This window comes from Mauremys mutica, chromosome 2 (genome assembly GCF_020497125.1).
Source record: "Mauremys mutica isolate MM-2020 ecotype Southern chromosome 2, ASM2049712v1, whole genome shotgun sequence".
In the NCBI taxonomy this organism is placed as follows: domain Eukaryota; kingdom Metazoa; phylum Chordata; order Testudines; family Geoemydidae; genus Mauremys; species Mauremys mutica.
In genome coordinates this window covers 124,098,473-124,116,755 of record NC_059073.1, presented here as the reverse complement: position 1 = coordinate 124,116,755, position 18,283 = coordinate 124,098,473, and the positions used below count along the sequence as shown (strand labels likewise).

The following is an 18,283-nucleotide window of genomic DNA, read 5'->3' as shown; positions in this document are numbered from 1 at the left end:
ATTTTCAATCTGTAAACACCAGCCTGCAGTATAACAATTGACTATATTCTCTCAATACAGCAATACAACCCTGAGACTCAGGGATGACAGTGATGGAAAAATCAGTGATAACAGAGGGGAGGAAACAGAGGTGTTTGGGTGGTAGGGACCACTGAAAAGCAGGGATGAACAGTGGAGGAGCCACCTGGCAGGCTACCACACAATTAACAGCTGATAAGAGAAAGGTTCTAGCTGCATGTCAGCTGATGGGCAGGATGAATACAGGGAAGCTGTAAGTCAGGGTGGGGAGAGTTGGCTCTATAACAAAAAGGGCTTACAGTTGTTGAACAAACTGTACCAGACTCATGACTAAAATGGCATGCTGGGATTAACTGAGTGCTGATGGGTGTGCTCAGCCCTTCTGAAACCGGGCCACTAATTTAGGTGCCTAACTTCAAGCACCCACGTTGGAAAACTTTGCTTTAAGATTATCATAAAGTTCTACGAAGCATGAAGAAATGCATTTCGTAATAAAAACAAAATTCTGACCATGGAAACAACAGGCTCCAACAGCTTATCTCCTGGGACATCCATCCAGGTCATTTCAATGGCATTAGGATCACCTGGGGAGCACGGAGTAAGCATGTCTTCTACCAAAATATTTGGGTCAGCCAGTGATGGTGCTCTTACCTGGAAAAAATAATAATAATAAAAAAAAATCAAAAAATCATACAATGAAGCATTATAGAAAAAAAAAAGTATAGACCACAGACAGAAGATAAAAAAAACCCAGACGCCAGTCAATACATTATTTGCTGCAGAAAGTAATTAATGTTGAGAGAACTTTTCACTATTTTCTATGCAAGGAGTGGAAGAGGGGAAAAGTTATTTTATTCTCACCTTCCAAAAGGTTCTCTATTGGTAAACCACCAGTTAGGTCTTATGTTTTAAAAAAATGTTAATATTTACTAACTACAGTTGCAGCATATGAGATTCTTGACAACTGAAATAAATTTTGGCCTTATTTGAAAAGAGTGCCCTCTTTTTAGTCTGACTTCCCTCCCACTAGTAGGCTCCACTTTCTTGCTCAAGTCATGTGAAACAGAAGCCAGATCTTTTTTGACCATGAGGGTGGTGGCAGCAACAGCTGAACATAAAGGTCACTTCATGGAAATCTGTTGCTTCTTTGGGAATTGGATAAGGTCTAAGTTCTTGTAGATGACTATCAGTAACAAAGAAGTTGCTTGAAGCGCTTCTGAGAAGCAACTATACGAATCTATAAACTAGATTAGGGAAATGTTAAAAGTGCCAAGGGTTACAGCGGACACCCTTTCCACTTTCTGGTAATAGTGCTGGGTGATCTGCCCCTACTATCAGCCTTCCCGTAACATCTGGATAGTCATCCTAGAGTGCATAGCACAGAGGTCTCTTGTAAACATTCAGCTACTGACCCACAGTCTCTTCGGAGCTGCTTTCCAGCTCCTGCATTACAGAACTTGAGATGGAAAGTGGGGCCATCTAGTGGAAGGAAAAAAAGTAATCTTTAGAGGGAACACTGATCGACAGCCCTAGTATAATTTTTCCCACCCATGTGGGGAATGAATTTTGTTATGTGCACCAATGTGGAGGTGATGTGTGAAACATCACCTCCGTACCGGTGCACATAACAAAACTCATGTGGCGGGGTGGGGCCAAGGGGTTCTGTGTGTGTGAGGGAGCTCAGGGCTGGGAAAGAAGGCTGGTGTGCAGGGGAGAGGAGTGTGAGAGCTCTGGCTGGGGGAGTGGGCTCTAGAGTGGGGCTGGGGATGAGGGGCTCAGGGCTGGAGCAGAGGGTTGGGATGCGAGGGGATTAGAGTGCTGGGTGGGGGTGCAAGCTGTCCTGCCCTGGGGCTACAGCAGAGAGAGAGAGAGAGAGAGAGAGAGAGAGAGAGAGAGAGAGAGTGAATGAGAATCCCCCCCCCCAGCAGCACCTGGGCTGGGGGGAGGTGCGCCTCTCCCCACCGCAGCAGCTCCAGCGGGGCTGGGCTGAGCTAAGGGCTCCTCTCCCTGGCCATGGCAGCACTGGCAGGCCTGGGCTGGGGCACCTCTTCCCAACTGCGGCAGGTCCGCTGGGCCTGGGGAGGGGCTCCTCTCTCGGGCAACTCTGGAGGGGCCGGGGGACCTGCATGGTCCTAAATAGCCTGCTGCGCGGCCATGCGGATTACAGGGAACCCAGCTGTCGATTACGCGCAGTTAACTCATGATTAACTCCAATTAATGGCGATTAATCACAATTTTAATTGCACTATTAAATAGAATACCAATTGACATTTAACAACTATTTTGGATGTTTTTCTACGTTTTCAAATATATTGATTTCAATTACAACACAGAACACAAAGTATGCACTGCTCACTTTATATTATTTTTCATTACAAATATGTGCACTGTAAAAATGATAAACAGAACACAGTATTTTTCAATTTACTTCATACAAGTATTATAGTGCAATCTCTATTGTGAAAGTGCAACTTACAAATGTAGATTTTTTGTTGTTCCATAACTGCACTCAAAAACAATGTAAACCTTTAGAGCCTACAAGTCCACTCAGTCCTACTTCTCATTCAGCCAACCGCTCAGACAAACAAGTTTGTTTACATTTATGGGAGATAATGCTGCCCACTTCTTATTTCCAATGTCACCAGAAAGTGAGAACAGGCATTCGTATGGCACTTTTGTGCTGGCATTGCAAGGTATTTATGTGCCAGATACGCTAAACATTTGTATGGCTCTTCATGGTTTGGCCACAATTCCAGAGGACATGCTTCCATGCTGATGATGCTCATTTAAAAAAAAAAAGTGTTAATTAAATTTGTGACTGAACTCTGGGGGAGAACTGTATGTCTCCGGCTCTATTTTACCTGTATTTGGCCATGTATTTCATGTTATAGGAGTCTCGGATGATGACTCAGCACATCTTCATTTCAACAACAACGCTTTTCAGATTTGACAAAATGCAAAGAAGGTACTAATGTGAGATTTCTAAAGATAGCTACAGCACTTGACCCAAGGTTTAGGAATCTGAAGTGTCTTCCAAAATCTGAGAGGGACAGGCTGTGGAGTATGCTTTCAGAAATCTTAAAAGAGCAACACTCTGCTGTGGAAACTACTGAACCCGAACCACCAAAAAAAGAAAATCTACCTTCTGCTGCTAGCATCTGACTCAGATAATGAACATGAACATTTGTCTGTCTGAACCTGTCATCAGCATAGACACGTGTCCTCTGGAATGGTGGTTGAAGCATGAAGGAACATATGAATCTTCAGTGCATCTGGCATGTAAATATTTTGCAATGCCAGCTACAACAGTGCCGTGAGACCAGCTGGTCTCACTTTCAGGTGACATTGTGAACAAGAAGCGGGCAGCACTATCTCCTGCAAATGTAAACAAACTTGTTTGTCTGAGCGATTGTCTGAACAAGAAATAGGACTGAGTGGACTTGTAGGCTGTAAAGTTTTACACTGTTTTATTTTTTAATGCAGTTTTTTTGGTACATAATTCAACATTTGTAAGTTCAACTTTCACGATAAAGAGATTGCACTACAGTACTCGTATTAGGATAATTGAAAAATATTATTTATTTTGCTTTTTACAGTGCAAATATTTGTAATAAAAATAAATATAAAGTGAGCACTGTACACTTTGTATTGTGTTATAATTGAAACCAATATATTTGAAAATGTAGAAAACATTCAAAAATATTTAAATAAATGGTATTCTATTATTGTTTAACAGTGTGATTAATCGCGATCAACATTTTAAAGCGCTTGACAGCCCTAGTTTATACATTATTTCCACAGTCATATATCCAAAATATATATATGACCAAAGTTAACTTCTAGGTTTTTAAGTAGCATAACTAGGGTTGACAATGCTATTTTACATTGTCATTTGTTATATTATACATCCTCAGTAATTCAGAATACATGCAAACTGCTTTTAAAGCACAGGGATTTTGGGGGAATGTAACTAATGAGTCTTATACTTTTGACATATTGAATATTTTGTTTGGTAGTCTGCCTATATGTCTAAACAGACTGTACAATTTTCAGAGCAAGGAATGGTTTACTCTGCACTGGTACAGCACTTAGAACCTATAAGCCTTGATCAGAATCAGGGCCACACTGAGCTAATATAATACGAATAATTAATAAGGGTAAGCTTTTGACACCCATGATTAAGGTAACTGTATCCCAGAAGGCACAACAGAGCAGATAGGCTAAGCTTTTCCTGAAGCAGCACTCCAGAACGCTGGTAAAACATTTGGATAGAAACAAGACTATAGGTCCTGACCATCTGCCCTTTTGCTGCTCTATAAACTGCAACAGTACTGTATTATTCGATGGCTCTCTGGTACCCAAGTTAGAACAAAGTTGTAGATCTCTGTGACCACCTCAAGAAATCTTATTCTTTGTAGCTTGATGCGAACAAGATTAAAAATGCTAAAGAGGGTCAAGTTTTAGTGCCTTTTGCTATATGATTGGATTGGAAGTTTATCCAAGATGTCATTTAAACACAAGTTAAGGTACATTTAAAGTGTTCAGCAGATAATTTCAGACATCCCCACCAGACAAAGAAACCACTTGGGAGATTCTCAGATGGAAGGTGACTTTATGTAAAGTATAATACAGGAATTTTATGCTGAACCAGATAAAATACTTGTTTTCTAAGAAACACAACTGTGGGATTGCTTTTATTGCTGCTTGACATCAAATTTCTAAATCTAAGGATTTAAGCTGAAACTACCAAACCATCAACTACGCTTCCTTTACCAGTATAAGAACTGTGAAGAGTAAATAGTATACTCTGGACAGTTATTACCTAATTCCCTTCCAGGCTGTAGAATTTTTTTTTTTTTTAAATCTCATACTGACTCAACCTGTTCAAGATTTGGAATAAATTATCCTTAGTATTCCCCCGTGCAGCTTCCTCGACATGCCAGTGTAACTGATAGTTGGTCTACTGGATTTCTCTCTAGAGCAAAGCATTTTGTGAATTAGGATCCCATAGGTTTCTTTTTAAACCAGAGGTTACAATCAAACAAGGAGCAGTAGTAAAAATCCAGCAGAAAGACCTTAGTCTTGCTGACAGATTATTAATATTTCCCTTCAGGAAGGCAAGATACCAGTCAGTCTTAAAATAGATGGTGGATAAGTCCCTGCTTAAGAAACCTTTCCTGACGCTGACAATATTACTAGTTATTCCCTCATTTCTACTCTTTTTAGGGAAGGCTATGGAGAACACTGGGATAAAGCAGAGTAGATTGGTAATTTAAATCACTGATTTAAATCATCAATTTTATTTATGATTTAAATCAGCAAGCAGAAAACCTTGATTTAAATAACCAATGTTAGAAGTCTTGTTTTGGATTTTTACTTTTTATTTTCCTAAGAAGTTGATTCTCATTGGCTAGTGACTATTACAACAAGTTGATTTACAACTAAATACAGTATTTACACAACATTTTCTTTTTTTGCTAACCAGGATATACTATATATGGTTACTGAAGGAACTATATAGCTTTACTTACATTTATTCAGATTCTTAATTTTGTACCTCTTTATTACGTTAGAAAATGGTGACATGCATTTCTCATTTATTAGATTAATTTTTATTTTGTGTCAAGCTATATTTAGAAGGAAGTTGGATTTCAATTAAAAATTAACTCCGTATTTAATTTTTTACTAATTAAATAAAACTACCTCAAATGTGCTCGATACATGAGAAAAAACAATTATTAAAACTTGTTTTGCATTTGAAACAAACATTTTGATTCCAGGTGCTTAACGAGTAACTTTCACCGGTTTTACTTTAAGATTCCAGCTGGTACTGCTTAATTAAAAAAAAAAAGATTAAATAGATTAGAATGAAAGTTTAGTCCTTAACACAGGTCATCATAATTTCATATTTAAAATAGTTTTATTTGAAAAAGGTAAATGTACTTATGTTATTTATTTTAAAAATATCAATGTTTATCCACCATCAGGATAAGGCACTTCCAGTTAAATCTGGAGTACAGCAGTCAGGCTGTATCACATGAAAAAAAGCTTTTGATCCCTTAGGTTAGCAGTCTATTCATGGTGATGGAATCTAAATAGGTTCGCCTGCTCATTATCAGATCTGTTAGCAGCCTTTGGTACTATTGACCACTTAGCTGCTACCATTCCTGAAAGAACTAAATGTGGTTCTATTCAGGGGTTAAGGCTACTATAATGGTTCCTATTAGGCATGAACAAATAAGAGGTCAGGGATGAAGTGTGGTCTTTATTAGAGCAGGAATGGGAGTGGAGCACAGGGTTCTATTCCCATCTCTACCTTCCACTTCCTTTGTGACTTTGGGAAAATAATTTTGGGTCTGTTTACAATCCACTGTGTTACCTAGTTACAGCACAATTAAAATGTTTAGTGTGGCCTGGACCTAATATGTTGCAATGGGTCAGATAAACCAGTCTAAAATCATATCTGATGGCAGTGCATCTTACAAATTTTAACTGTGTTCTAATTAGGTGAGGCACAACTGTCTTCAATACAATTTTTGTAGTGTGTATATAGAGCCTTAATAGCAGTGCTTCAATTTCTTCATCTGTAAACACAGGAATCTCTCTCTCCTTGCCATAGGTGTTGTGAGGCTGAATGTGAATTGGATTCTTTTTATTTAGCTTCTTATCTTTAAGACTTAGGGCAAACACACCCCTCCCCCCATACACCTCTCTCACATGGGTGAGAGAGTGTGTGTGTGAGAGCGCGAGCGAGCCAACCCTCCCTGCCCAGCGCTCTCCACCTCCATGCCTAGCTGACCCCCAGGGACAGACCTACCTCTCCCAGTACCTGGTGCCGTGTCTTCTCGAGGCAACATGTGGAGGGGACACACAGGATCACATGCCCCCCTCAGCAGATTTCTGCCAGGATTCACCCCAGAATGTGGCCAGCAGCAGCCTTTTTGCACTGCATAGGAAGGAAGGGACAGGAGCTGCTTCCAGCTGCAGGGGAGAAGGAGCGGGGGGAAGGGATGACCTGGCCCGTGTCCTTGCTCATCTCTTCTATCTCCTTCCCCTGTGGCTGGAAGCAGCTTGTCCCTTCCTGCCCAGTGTCGAAAGGCAGCAAACACTTTCAGGCTGCTGTGGGCCACCGACATAACCCAGCTGCCTCCTGTCCACCAGCTACAGTGCGGGCAGCAAGGGGTTAAGCCCTAAGGATGCATTGTGCACCAGAGCCCAGGGAACCTGACTGCAGGCGCTTCAGTGAACCCAGTCAGAGAGGTGGCTCAGCAGAGGAGGTTGCCTACGGGACTGAGCAGCCCCACGCTCCCTGGGGGCAGGACCCAGGGCAGGTGAAGAGGGTGCTAAGGATGCTGTGGAGCCTACAGGATCGGGGCACAAACAGGCTGGAAATCACCTTCCCACCACCATTCCAGAGTTAGTTGAGGAGCGGAAAGGCTTCCCTGTGCCAGTGTTGTGTGGGGCTTTGGCACATGCAGGGCTCGGCTCCTCCTGGCCAACCCCCCGGGCTGGAGGGTCTTGGGCTTTCCCAGGGTGCCAGCCCAGCCAGAGTCGGGGGGGGGGAGGAAGGAGCCTGCCGGCCAGGCTGTCAGTGAGCTGAGCACTCCGACCAGGGGGTTTCTGCACAGCGCTGGGAGGACATGCCCCGTTGGGGGTGGATATGGAGGAGCAACGGGGTTGGGGGTGAAGGGGCAAAGCAGGGAGAGGACGGCGAGAGGGGGAGCACGTAAAGGACCAATGGGTGGTCAGCAGAGGCGACACAACTGGCCATAGTCTGCCTGTACTCACCAGCCACCGGAGCGCACAGCCAGTGCCAGACAGAAACAGGATGGGAGGCGGGACCATGTTGGCAGAGAGCTGGCACACAGCGGGGGCTGCACTGACAGACCAGCAGGGGGAGCAGCTAGCCTTGCACGCTGTGGCTTTGTCCCACCACCAACCTTGCACCCCCCCGCCATTATCGGCCACTGGACCCTCCCACTCACCTCTGGTGGGCAGGTGGCTGGCGAGCAGGGATCTGGCCAGCAGCAGGACCCACCAGTATTGATTCGGGGGAGGGAGTGGGGGGGGAACAACATAAAATATGGGATAATTGGCCCGTTTTTAAGAAAAAGTTGGAACGCCTGCTGGAGGGCTTAAATACAGGACTCTTTAAAAAGGGATGTCTGGTCACCCTATGACCCTCTAAAGAGTGCCAGAACTGCTATCAAATATAAGTCAAATGAAACCCCATTCCTTCACCATCTTGAGAACAGGTATAGTTTTCCTGCTTCTCCCAGAAAACACTGTTTTCAAAAGCAAACAAATGTTAAATGAGATTTTACTTTTGCTAAAGGAAGCGAACATATGCACCTGTGCAGAGAAGCTTATATAAATTACATCTACCAGAAACTTAACAGCCACAAAACAAAACTTGTAGCAGAAACATAAATAATAATTTAAGTATGGTTCGACCCTGAAAAGGGATTTTATAGAAAGAACAGCACTAGCTTACTCAATATATCTGCTTCTAGTGTATATGCAGAAGTATAGTTCTGAGTATACTGACAAAAAGATTTTTTTAAGGCTTTTTAATTCCTTTTAGCACTGCACAACCAAGCTAGGCAGGCAAGCTGAAGTCTATTCCATTTTGTGCATCAACAGAATTAGTTACCAAGTCCCAATCACTTGGGAAAACTCTGATGGCAGAGGAGTTGCAGAGATGTAACAGACCTAATTTGGCCTGTAGAATTTGGTAGCATTGTGAGATTGAAAGAACCCAGCCGACTTTCAGCTCAAGCTGAGCTTGCAAGTCCAGTTAGAAAAATCATTTAAAAATGGACTGTATTTGATATAGAAATCCCTGCAAGACTATATACAATATTCATTGTACCGCTGCATGTTAAGTGCTGAGACAGTAACCCACAAGATGTTAGGTGTTGTCCAAATAGTGACATACAATCCCTGCTCAGAGAGCTCAGGTGACACCATCAACTTAAAAAAAGTCACTCAAAAATATTTTTACCCATTATTGTCCCAACTCACCACTAAGATTGGGAGAGCTTAAAGATGGAGAAAAGCCTTTATTTTTTCCTGTTTATTTTCTTTGCAGATTTTTCAGTGCTTATGTATAAGCAATTGCCATCTGTATAGGTTTTTCTTTAGCAACAGGAAAGAGAAATACAATAGGAAAGTGCAAATATAAAAGCCTTTGCCAATTTTCACAGAGCTCAGGGAAGTTTTACACCTGAAGTTAGCTACTTTTAACGTGGTTTTAAGTGGATGATTTCAAAGTTGATGGTGTCCCTTTAAGCAGCATTCAGAAGAAATTTGTCAGAGCCAGGAATACAAGTTACAGACTCCTGTACCGTGCTCAGACCAGTTCTCTGAAACAGAGCTAAGAGAAAAGCTCTTTGTCCTAGCATGTACTTTCTTTTCATAGATTAAAAGCATATGAAAATTCACATACAAGTAACATTAACCAACCACAAATTAAAAGCTCAATTTCCAGAAATCTCAAAAAAAAAAAAAAGGAGATTTGAACGCTAGAAACTAGGAGTTGGAAATTCCGCTACTTATTATTATTATTATTATTTTTATATACTTACTTTCTTAAAGTGAGTGGCTGATTGCACTTTCCTAACAGGCTGCATCAGTGCATCGCGAACAATGATGCTGATGTCAGCACCAGAATAGCCATCAGTTCTCTTTCCAAGCTCTCGATAGTCTGATTCTGTCAGGCTGTTTGGGGTGCTTCCAAGGTGAAGCTTAAACATAGCAGTCCTACCATGGTCCTCAGGCAAAGGAATATAAATACGCTTCTCAAACCTTAATTAAAAAAAGCCACAGACACTGATTCTTGCAGGTTCTTGATGGAAAGCAGTTTATGCAAATCAAAAAATGGTCTAATGGAACTAGAAAGAATAAGGAAGCAATCTGAGCATTATAGCTTTAAGAATGTGTGTGCGCGTGAAGTGAGTGTGGAACATTAGCACTGTTTATTTTATATGTCTGCTAAAAAAGTACTGTAATATTCATAGTGGCAAACACTAATTAAAATTACGTTCAGAATATTATAACCCCATTTCTTCCTTTTCATGACTGAGAAATCTTCCCTTGGGTTTGAAATTATCCCATGCTTGCGGCATGTCTACATGGAGATTTAGTGCATGACAAGTAGGGGTGTCAATCTATAGTGCACTAGCTTGCCACACACTAACTGGTCACATTGACCCAGCTACCATGCAGAAGTAGTTCCACTGTGTTTGAAACAGCAGTACATTAAAGCATATTATGTAACTTTTAGGCTTCAGCTACACGGCACAGATATGATTCCCCTGCTCATGTATGCATATCTGCACTAGCTCTCATCAAGCTGGCCTGACTATAAACAGCAGTATAGCCATGATAGCATGGGTAGTGGCAGTGGAGGCACAGCTTAGCCATGCAGTGTATGTACTCCACCTGAAACTGTAGGGTAAGTCCTCAGCACAGCTAAGCTGTGCCTCTGCTGCTGCTACCCATGCTACCATGGCTATGCTGCTGTTTATACTCGCACCAGCTTGGTGAGAGCATGTGTACACAAGCAGGGGAATCACACCCCTCGCCTGTAGAGTAGATGCGCCCATAATGCATGGTAGTAGGGTCTACACTGCCAGTTAGTAAGCTGTAGATTTACACCCTGGTTTGTTGAACACAATCTCCATGTAGACAAACCCTTAGTCACAGCTGACAGACTTTGTTTCTAGAAGGAGCTCGAGGGACAAAAATCCCTTCGATATTTTTGAGGTATGGAGTGTCAAAACAGTTTTTTTGCTCCATTAACCAAAGTATGGCTGAACACCTTGAACACCCTCTATTAATAATGTCTCTTTATTTACAATAGCTTTGTAAACTTAAGTTAATCAACTGAAATGTAACATCAGGGCATGTTCAGTGAGACTCCGCTAAAAATTTTAGTACCTTGATCAAGCCTCTTCCCGATATATTACTAGGAGGTTTTTAGAATTGCAGTTCTCCCTGATAAGCACAGTGACTATTGTTCTTAGACTGCTAGGATTATTTCCCCAAAATGAATGCATACAAAATATTAGCTAGGGCAGTGGTTTTCAAACTTTTTTTCTGGTGACCCAGCTGAAGAAAATTGTTCATGCCCATGACCCAACGGAGCTGGGAATGAGGTGTTTGGGGTGAAGGAGGGGACTCTGGGTTTGGAATGGCTCAGAGTTTGGGGTAAGTGGTTGAGGTGTGGGATGGGGTCAGGGCTCTGGGCTGGAAATGCAGGCTCTGGTGTGGGGCTGGGAATGAGGGGTTTGGAGTGCAGGAGGGGGCTCCGAGCTGGGGCATGCGGTTACCTTGGGCGGCTCCCGGTTAGCGGCACAACGGGGATGCTAAGGCAGGCTTCCTCCCTGTCCTGGCATTGTGGACTGCACTGACTCCTGAAGCAGCTAGCAGCAAGTCCGGCTCCCAGGCGGAGGCATGCAAGCGCCTCCGCGTGGCTCTCGCCCACAGGCACGGCCTTCCCTTGCCCCTCCCCCCCCCAGCTCCCATTAGCCGGTTCCTGGCCAATGGGAGTGCAGAGCCGGTGCTTGGGGTGGGGGCAATGCGCAGAGCCCCGTGGCCTGTTCCGCCCCCCCATCTAGGAGCTGGACCTGCTGCTGGCTGCTTCCGTGGTGCAGCGCAGGGTCAAAACACGTAGGGACTAGCCTACCTTAACTAGGCAGTGGGACTTTTAATGGCCCGGTCAGCGGTGCTGACCAGAGCCACTGCAACCCAGTGCCTTACATTCCGCGACCCAGTACTGGGTTACGACTCGCAGTTTGAAAACCACTGAGCTAGGGGGTAGGTAGTGCAACAAGTCCATGCACCAGCTCTTTACCATACTGACACAGACCAGAAAATTAGCTTCTCTATTGAATCCACTTCAGCATAATTACCATTCTTTGCTCAAGAAAACCTCAGGACTAGACTGAGTAGGTGTTTTCAACTGAGGTAAACTCAGAACTCTGCGTATGTGAGAAGAGGGAGATAAAGGGGCAGAGACCTACATGGCACCAGCACATATTGCATGCAACCAAACACTGGCCTGATTGGTATTATTTAAAGTGACCACAGGACCTCCTGCCCACACATTCAGGATCTACTGTAAAAGAACTGGAGAGTTTTCCAGTGTACAGATATTCAGGTCTCCCATACAAGGTAGTAAAAGCAGGATAGTATTTTCAAACATTCACAGATTAAGCCACCACCTAATCACTAGTGAATTGAAAAAAAAAAACCTAACACTTTGTGCTGTACAGTGTGAAGTTGCATATTTTACAGGACAATACATGTTTTTGTTATAAGTTACCTTCTCCTGATAGCAGAATCCAGAACCCAGGGTATGTTTGTAGCTCCCAAAACCAAGATTCCTTCATTGTCTACACCAACCCCTACACCAGAACAGGTAATATTTAATAATGTAAACACTTTTTAAAAAAGCATTTTAAAACATCTTGAAAGGTTCATCTTGAAAAACTACAAATTCTCTTCAGTAATCTTATCCAAACTGAGTACCAAACAAGCCAAAACTGATATTATTTGCTTTAATTAACTGTTCCTTAAAGCCATTAATCTTACCTTGCATCTGAACTAGGAATTCTGTTTTAATTCGTCTAGCAGCCTCACTTTCATTCTCACTTCTTGATCCACACAGAGAATCTATCTCATCAATGAAGATAATGGAAGGTTTGTTTTCTCTGGCAAGCTGGAATAAGTTTTTCACTAATCTAGAAAAAAAATTAAGTTATCTTCGATGAGAAGACAGCAAGTCAATATTATTATACTGCATCATATCAAGCTTACCACAGGATAAGGAATCAAGGTTCATAATCATGATTTTAAGTAAGCAGTTGAGGATCCTCAAGAGGCAAAGTTCTTTAGCTCTGTAAATGGTGCTTCACTCTAATCCAAGTCATCTGGCAATGCTGGAGGGAAATGAGGACTATAAAGTATAGTGCTTCAGTCACGTTCTAGCTAGTGAAAGATCTGTTCATGTTTGCTTTTGGTCCTTTACAAGCTGAGCAGAACACAAAGAAACAGACTTATTGTTCTGTTACATATTAAATGTAATCTAACCAGCTCATGAGACTTTGTAAGGAGTAATACTGAATAATGACTTCTGTAAATACTGTATCTGGTAGCTCATTAGTTCTCTTTAGGTGAAGGAAGTAGCCAGAAGGGTTGATATGCCCGAGATCTTACACATGTTCATATTTATTTGTTCAGGAAAAAAACTGATTAATATAAAAGTTGATGCCAATAATTTAAAACAGAGAAGTCTCAGGTAAAGCTCTGAAAAGTGACTAAAAATGGTGTCAGATACCAGGTCTGTCTCTCAAATTTGTTCTGTTTTCGAGTGGAAAAAAATGTTTTCTAATTGCAAAATAAAAGTCAACCTGGGGTTTTTATATCTTTCCTGCTTTTCCATCACCACCAGTAACCCTGACTCAACTGATATGAATTATAGGAATATTTAAAGTGTCTAAAATTTGTGCATTTTTAACAGTAAATGAAAGTCACTTTTCCTCTCAGATTTAACTTTCTTGGCATTTCTGGTGTGATAATCTTGCAAGTTCTTCCATCATCTATGAATTCTTCCTGGAAAAACAAGATGGGGAATACCTACATTTCTTTGTCCTTTTTAAAAAAAAAATTATTTAAAGAGCTTTTCCCCTGTAAGCCCTTCAGGCTTTGTTTGTACACTTTAAAGAAGCAGAAATAGTTGGCCAATATTTACCATTTTTCTCCTCCGAAGGTCACTTTTAATAAATCACCCAAGTTCTGTTACAAGACAGGAAGGAGAAAAATGATCCTTATAATAAAAGATCCACACCAAGGACCACATATAGTGAAGACCCTCTCTTCATGCACAGCTGTAGAAGAGAGAGTCAAGGCTGATGTGGGACTAAAACCAAGTTTCCTGTCCTTTTTTGGTTTATTTTAATGAGACATATATAATACAGACTGCCAGAAATTTTCCAAGAAAAATGCTGGTTTGTGAAGCTGAGATGTTTCAGGAAAAGTTTGGGTTTTTACAAAACTTTCATCAAATGACTGGCAGGAACCTGACTGGCAGACTGCTGGGGGACCCTGGGTTCAAGTCTGCAGCCCCATCCTGTGGACTGCCCCCCCCGCCTAGGGAGCCCTGGATCTAATTAGGGCTCAGCCCTGTAGCATGGAAGCTCTGAGAGCCAGGGCTCGAGCCAGTGCTCTCAGGGCTACCAGGTTCCCGGCCGTTGAGCCAAGAGCTTGGAAGACTCTTGGGGCATCTGGCTCCCCAGGCTGTGAAGTCAGGCAGCCCACATGGCAGGCTGCCCAGGAGCTGCCGATCCCTTAATCCCCAGCAGCTCCAGAGTGAACTGGACAAGAATGTGTGTTCACTCAGGAGCTGCCAGTGATCTCTGGGAAAATATTTCATTACAAAAACACTACATTTTGACATTTCCAAAGCAAAAAATTTTTTTTTTAAAATTTCCCATTCATGGGAAATTTCAAAACACTGAAATTTTTCTAAAACCTGAAATTCTGAGTTTTGGGCCAGCTCTAGTATACAAAGTATCTCAAATTTTACCTACTTTTGAAAGCATCATGAAGTTGCACAAATATTTGAAAAAAGAAAATAGTAGTGATTACATTCCTGAACCTCAGAAGACAGTGGATTGCAGTGTTTCAGAACCAAATAAAACCATTTGGTATATTAAAAAAAAAATAAAAAAAAAAAATCAACTGAGCTACTTACTTTTCACTCTCTCCTAACCATTTTGAGACAAGGTCGGAGGAGGATATTGAGAAGAATGTAGAGTTGTTGGCTTCTGTTGCCACAGCTTTTGCCAAGTAAGATTTTCCTGTTCCTGGTGGCCCAAACAGAAGAATTCCTCTCCAAGGTGTTCTCTTTCCTAAGAGAGTTATATTTAAAAAAAAAAAGAAAAGGACTTGCCTGAAGAATTTTGATACAAGGATCAGTTTGGTATAGAACTTAGTAGAAAAATGAATCCTCATCCAAGCTTGTGAAATTGTTTATATATTTATTCACTTTTGCAGTTGAAAGAAGTTGGTATCTGTTGTATTTACATCATTTAGATTCATATATAATTTGTCGCTTTATTAATAAACTATACCAATCATCAGTTTTCCAAAGTTAGCAAATGTGTAAGAGAAATACAGCTTATAACATCGCTGTATTTAGAGTTACCATTGTTCTTGAACCAACCTCTCCTTTCTCCCAATACAATTCCCCAACTGCTCCCACCATTTCAGCATACACATCCCACCAGACTATGGAATAGAAGCTCTTAGAGGACACCTAGACATAGGTCACCACGATGACAGTGTAAAATACTTCTCCCACCTCGCCAGCCACGCCTCTCCCCCAAACTGTAACCATTAGGACCAAGAAAGTATATTAAATTTATTTCACCTGTAAATAGATGAGGAAATTTAATGGGCAATATCACTGCCTCTTTAAGTGCTTCTTTGGCTCCTTCAAGACCAGCAACATCACTCCACTTTATATTTGGTCGCTCCATAACAATGGCACCTATAAAATAAGAGACCAGATAAACTAGGAAGGTATATTCCTTTCCAAAGAGCCTCTGTTGTCAAAGAATTAAAATCTTGGACCCTGTTCACATATGAACTGCTGCTCGTCAATTCCAGCATGGCTTCCATGAACAAACTGCAGCATGTACAGATTTCAACAATTTTTAACCACCATACTTAAGCAGGGTTCAAGTTCTGTTGTGGCTAACTAGAGTTAGACCATGATTTGGCCAGCAAGTATGAGTTTCCTAGCAGAACACTGCTCTAACATCATTTGGTTGTGTGTAAATGGGCATTGTCTGCTATAGTCCTCTAAATCAGCTCCAGTAGTTTCTGCAGAATTTAGGCTTCTATTTAAAATAAAATGGATAGCCCTTATGTAAAGCAGTGTGGCCCAGGGGACAGATCACTTGACTGGGACGACTCAGACATGGGCTTTATTCCTGGCTGTGCCTACTGGGTGACTGTGGGCAAGTCACTTCACCTCTCTGGGCCTCAGCGTTCTCATCTGTAAGATATAAAGCCTTCTTTGTAAAGCACTTTGAGGTCTATGTATGTAAGAGTATATTGGGGCCTGGCCTCTCTCGAAGGATGAAATGGACTGATCAGGAAACAGTGAGTCCCAAAGGCCTCTAAGTGGGGCTTTCCACTTAAGTGACCTAAAGACAGAACTTCACTGCTACCAGCCAGTCTGTATATTGATGACAATGCCCAGATTTGCTAAGTCATATTGCTATTACATCTTGGATCCTGGTAAACACCCACTAACACAGATAAGAGAGCAAAGCTAATAGGCAATACCTGTGGCAACACTGGTCGGTGAACATGAAGATTAGCAATTTGAAGGATACCCAAGAGTCGAGATAAGAGTTTAGAGAAATGGCCTAGCCAATGGTGTGAACTAACTGGGTTCTTTTGTTAGTTTGGTGAAAACCATAAAATCTGAAATAGGTCTCAAGTCCACAAATTTTTGGAGCAACAAAACAATTGAAAAGAATCCTCAAAACACAAGACTTCTGTATTGACTCCAACAAAATCACCTCTTATTTTGTGGGAGTCAATACAGAAGTGTCTGTTTGAGATATCCAGTTTCTTGAAATAATTACATTCATGTGGGCTGGAACTGAAACTCCATCTGCAGTGGGCAAGGGTATAAAATACTAATAAACCCCAGGCAGCAATCTCAAGCATCCTGCAGTCATTTTCTCTCAAAATTTTAAAATATAAATAAAACCTCTGTTCCATAATGAGATTATAAATGGGATTGGATCTGTATGTAAAAGGGTATTAAAAGAGCATGATACTTAGTTGTAAATTGGGTAAAGTAGTTCTTGAAACTATATATAAAATCTTTTAGGTGAGAGGATCTGATGTTTGTTAAGCTCAAAAACAAACAGAAAAAACACAAAAGAGAAATTCTTCTTAGATTCATAAACCTCTTTATGTAGGGCAGCTACAAATAATTGTGCACCATTGAAGAGTAATCTAACAACACTGGATTTGGAAGTTATATTAGTTTTCCTATTTTTTCTCATTAATAACTGACATTTCTGGCAAAGAGGCTCAACTTATCCAGAGCAGGGTCACAAGATAGGCAAAATATTTTGCCTAAGGAGAACTCCTGGGGAATATATTTCAAAAGGTTCCTGAGAGCCTTCTAAAAAGAGTTTTTACCAAGACGACTGAGTAAATGGAAGTATGAAGGACCTGATAGCTGTTGTAAAGAGAGTCTCAGACACTTCAGTTTTCCAATCTGCAGGTTCAATAGGAAAAATAAACACTGCAGCTGAAAGGGTAGCTTTATGGAACAAAAAGGATATAGAGGATTCCACCTTGTGACAGATGGCAGAGGGATACACCTTTTCCACAAAAGTTGTTAGAGATTTGGAAGTATCAAACATATGAAATTCTCATCAATGAAAGACAAAGCTATTCAGAGCAGTTGCTGTAGCAGACACTTTTGGGGATCAGTTTGATCTGGAAGAATATCCAGACTCTCTGGGCTAGTCTACACTTACGAGCCGGGTCGACGCAGTGAGTTCGACTTCTCGGAGTTCGAACTATCGCGTCTAATCTGGACGCGATAGTTCGAACTCCGGTACTCCACCACTGCAAAAGGCGGTGGCGGAGTCGACCTTGGCGCCGCGGACTTCGATTCCGCGGCGTCTGATCGGGTGAGTAGTTCGAACTAGGGTACTTCGAATTCAGCTACACTATTCACGTAGCTGAATTTGCGTACCCTAGTTCGACCCCGCTTCTTAGTGTGGACCAGCCCTCTGTGAAGTAGATTGTCCAAAAACAGTTAAGGACAAACAGCCACAAGAAAACAGTAAAAAGACAGCTGCAGAAAACTTCCAAGGTAAGCAATTGTCCACTGCTGCTGAAAACCCTACATGAAATAAAGCTAGGAATCAGAGCTTCCCATTTGCAGGAAAATAGGATATTCTATTATAAGCAAAAGAGGTGCAAGCAAATAAAGCTATTTCAAAAAGGAAAAAAATGGTCTCCCAAAACACCATACAGCCTCTCAGAGTTCAAGCATTTCCACAGGAAAGGGGGGCAGTTCAAGCTCTTCATGTCTATGTGCTCCACAAGGGCACAATCTGGAAGCTCTTGCAAGACTCCCTGGTGGCAGTACTCCCACCTCCAGATCACAATTTAAGAGCAGACAAATCTAGAGTTCCCACAGAACAAAAGACTGCTCAGA

The 18,283-nt window shown here is 41.7% G+C and overlaps 1 protein-coding gene across 1 annotated transcript in view; it reads right to left on the bottom strand.

Annotated features, from left to right (window-relative positions):
* Window positions 1-18,283, bottom strand: part of VPS4B (vacuolar protein sorting 4 homolog B) — a 43,082-nt gene that overhangs the window by 11,073 nt on the left and 13,726 nt on the right. The window contains exons 5-10 of the mRNA XM_045006854.1: window positions 15,455-15,574; window positions 14,777-14,933; window positions 12,616-12,764; window positions 12,347-12,428; window positions 9,606-9,825; window positions 529-669 (exon numbers count right to left, since the gene is read on the bottom strand). Of these exons, the coding sequence (XP_044862789.1) occupies window positions 529-669; window positions 9,606-9,825; window positions 12,347-12,428; window positions 12,616-12,764; window positions 14,777-14,933; window positions 15,455-15,574 (869 nt within the window). The remainder of the gene's footprint in view (window positions 1-528; window positions 670-9,605; window positions 9,826-12,346; window positions 12,429-12,615; window positions 12,765-14,776; window positions 14,934-15,454; window positions 15,575-18,283) is intronic.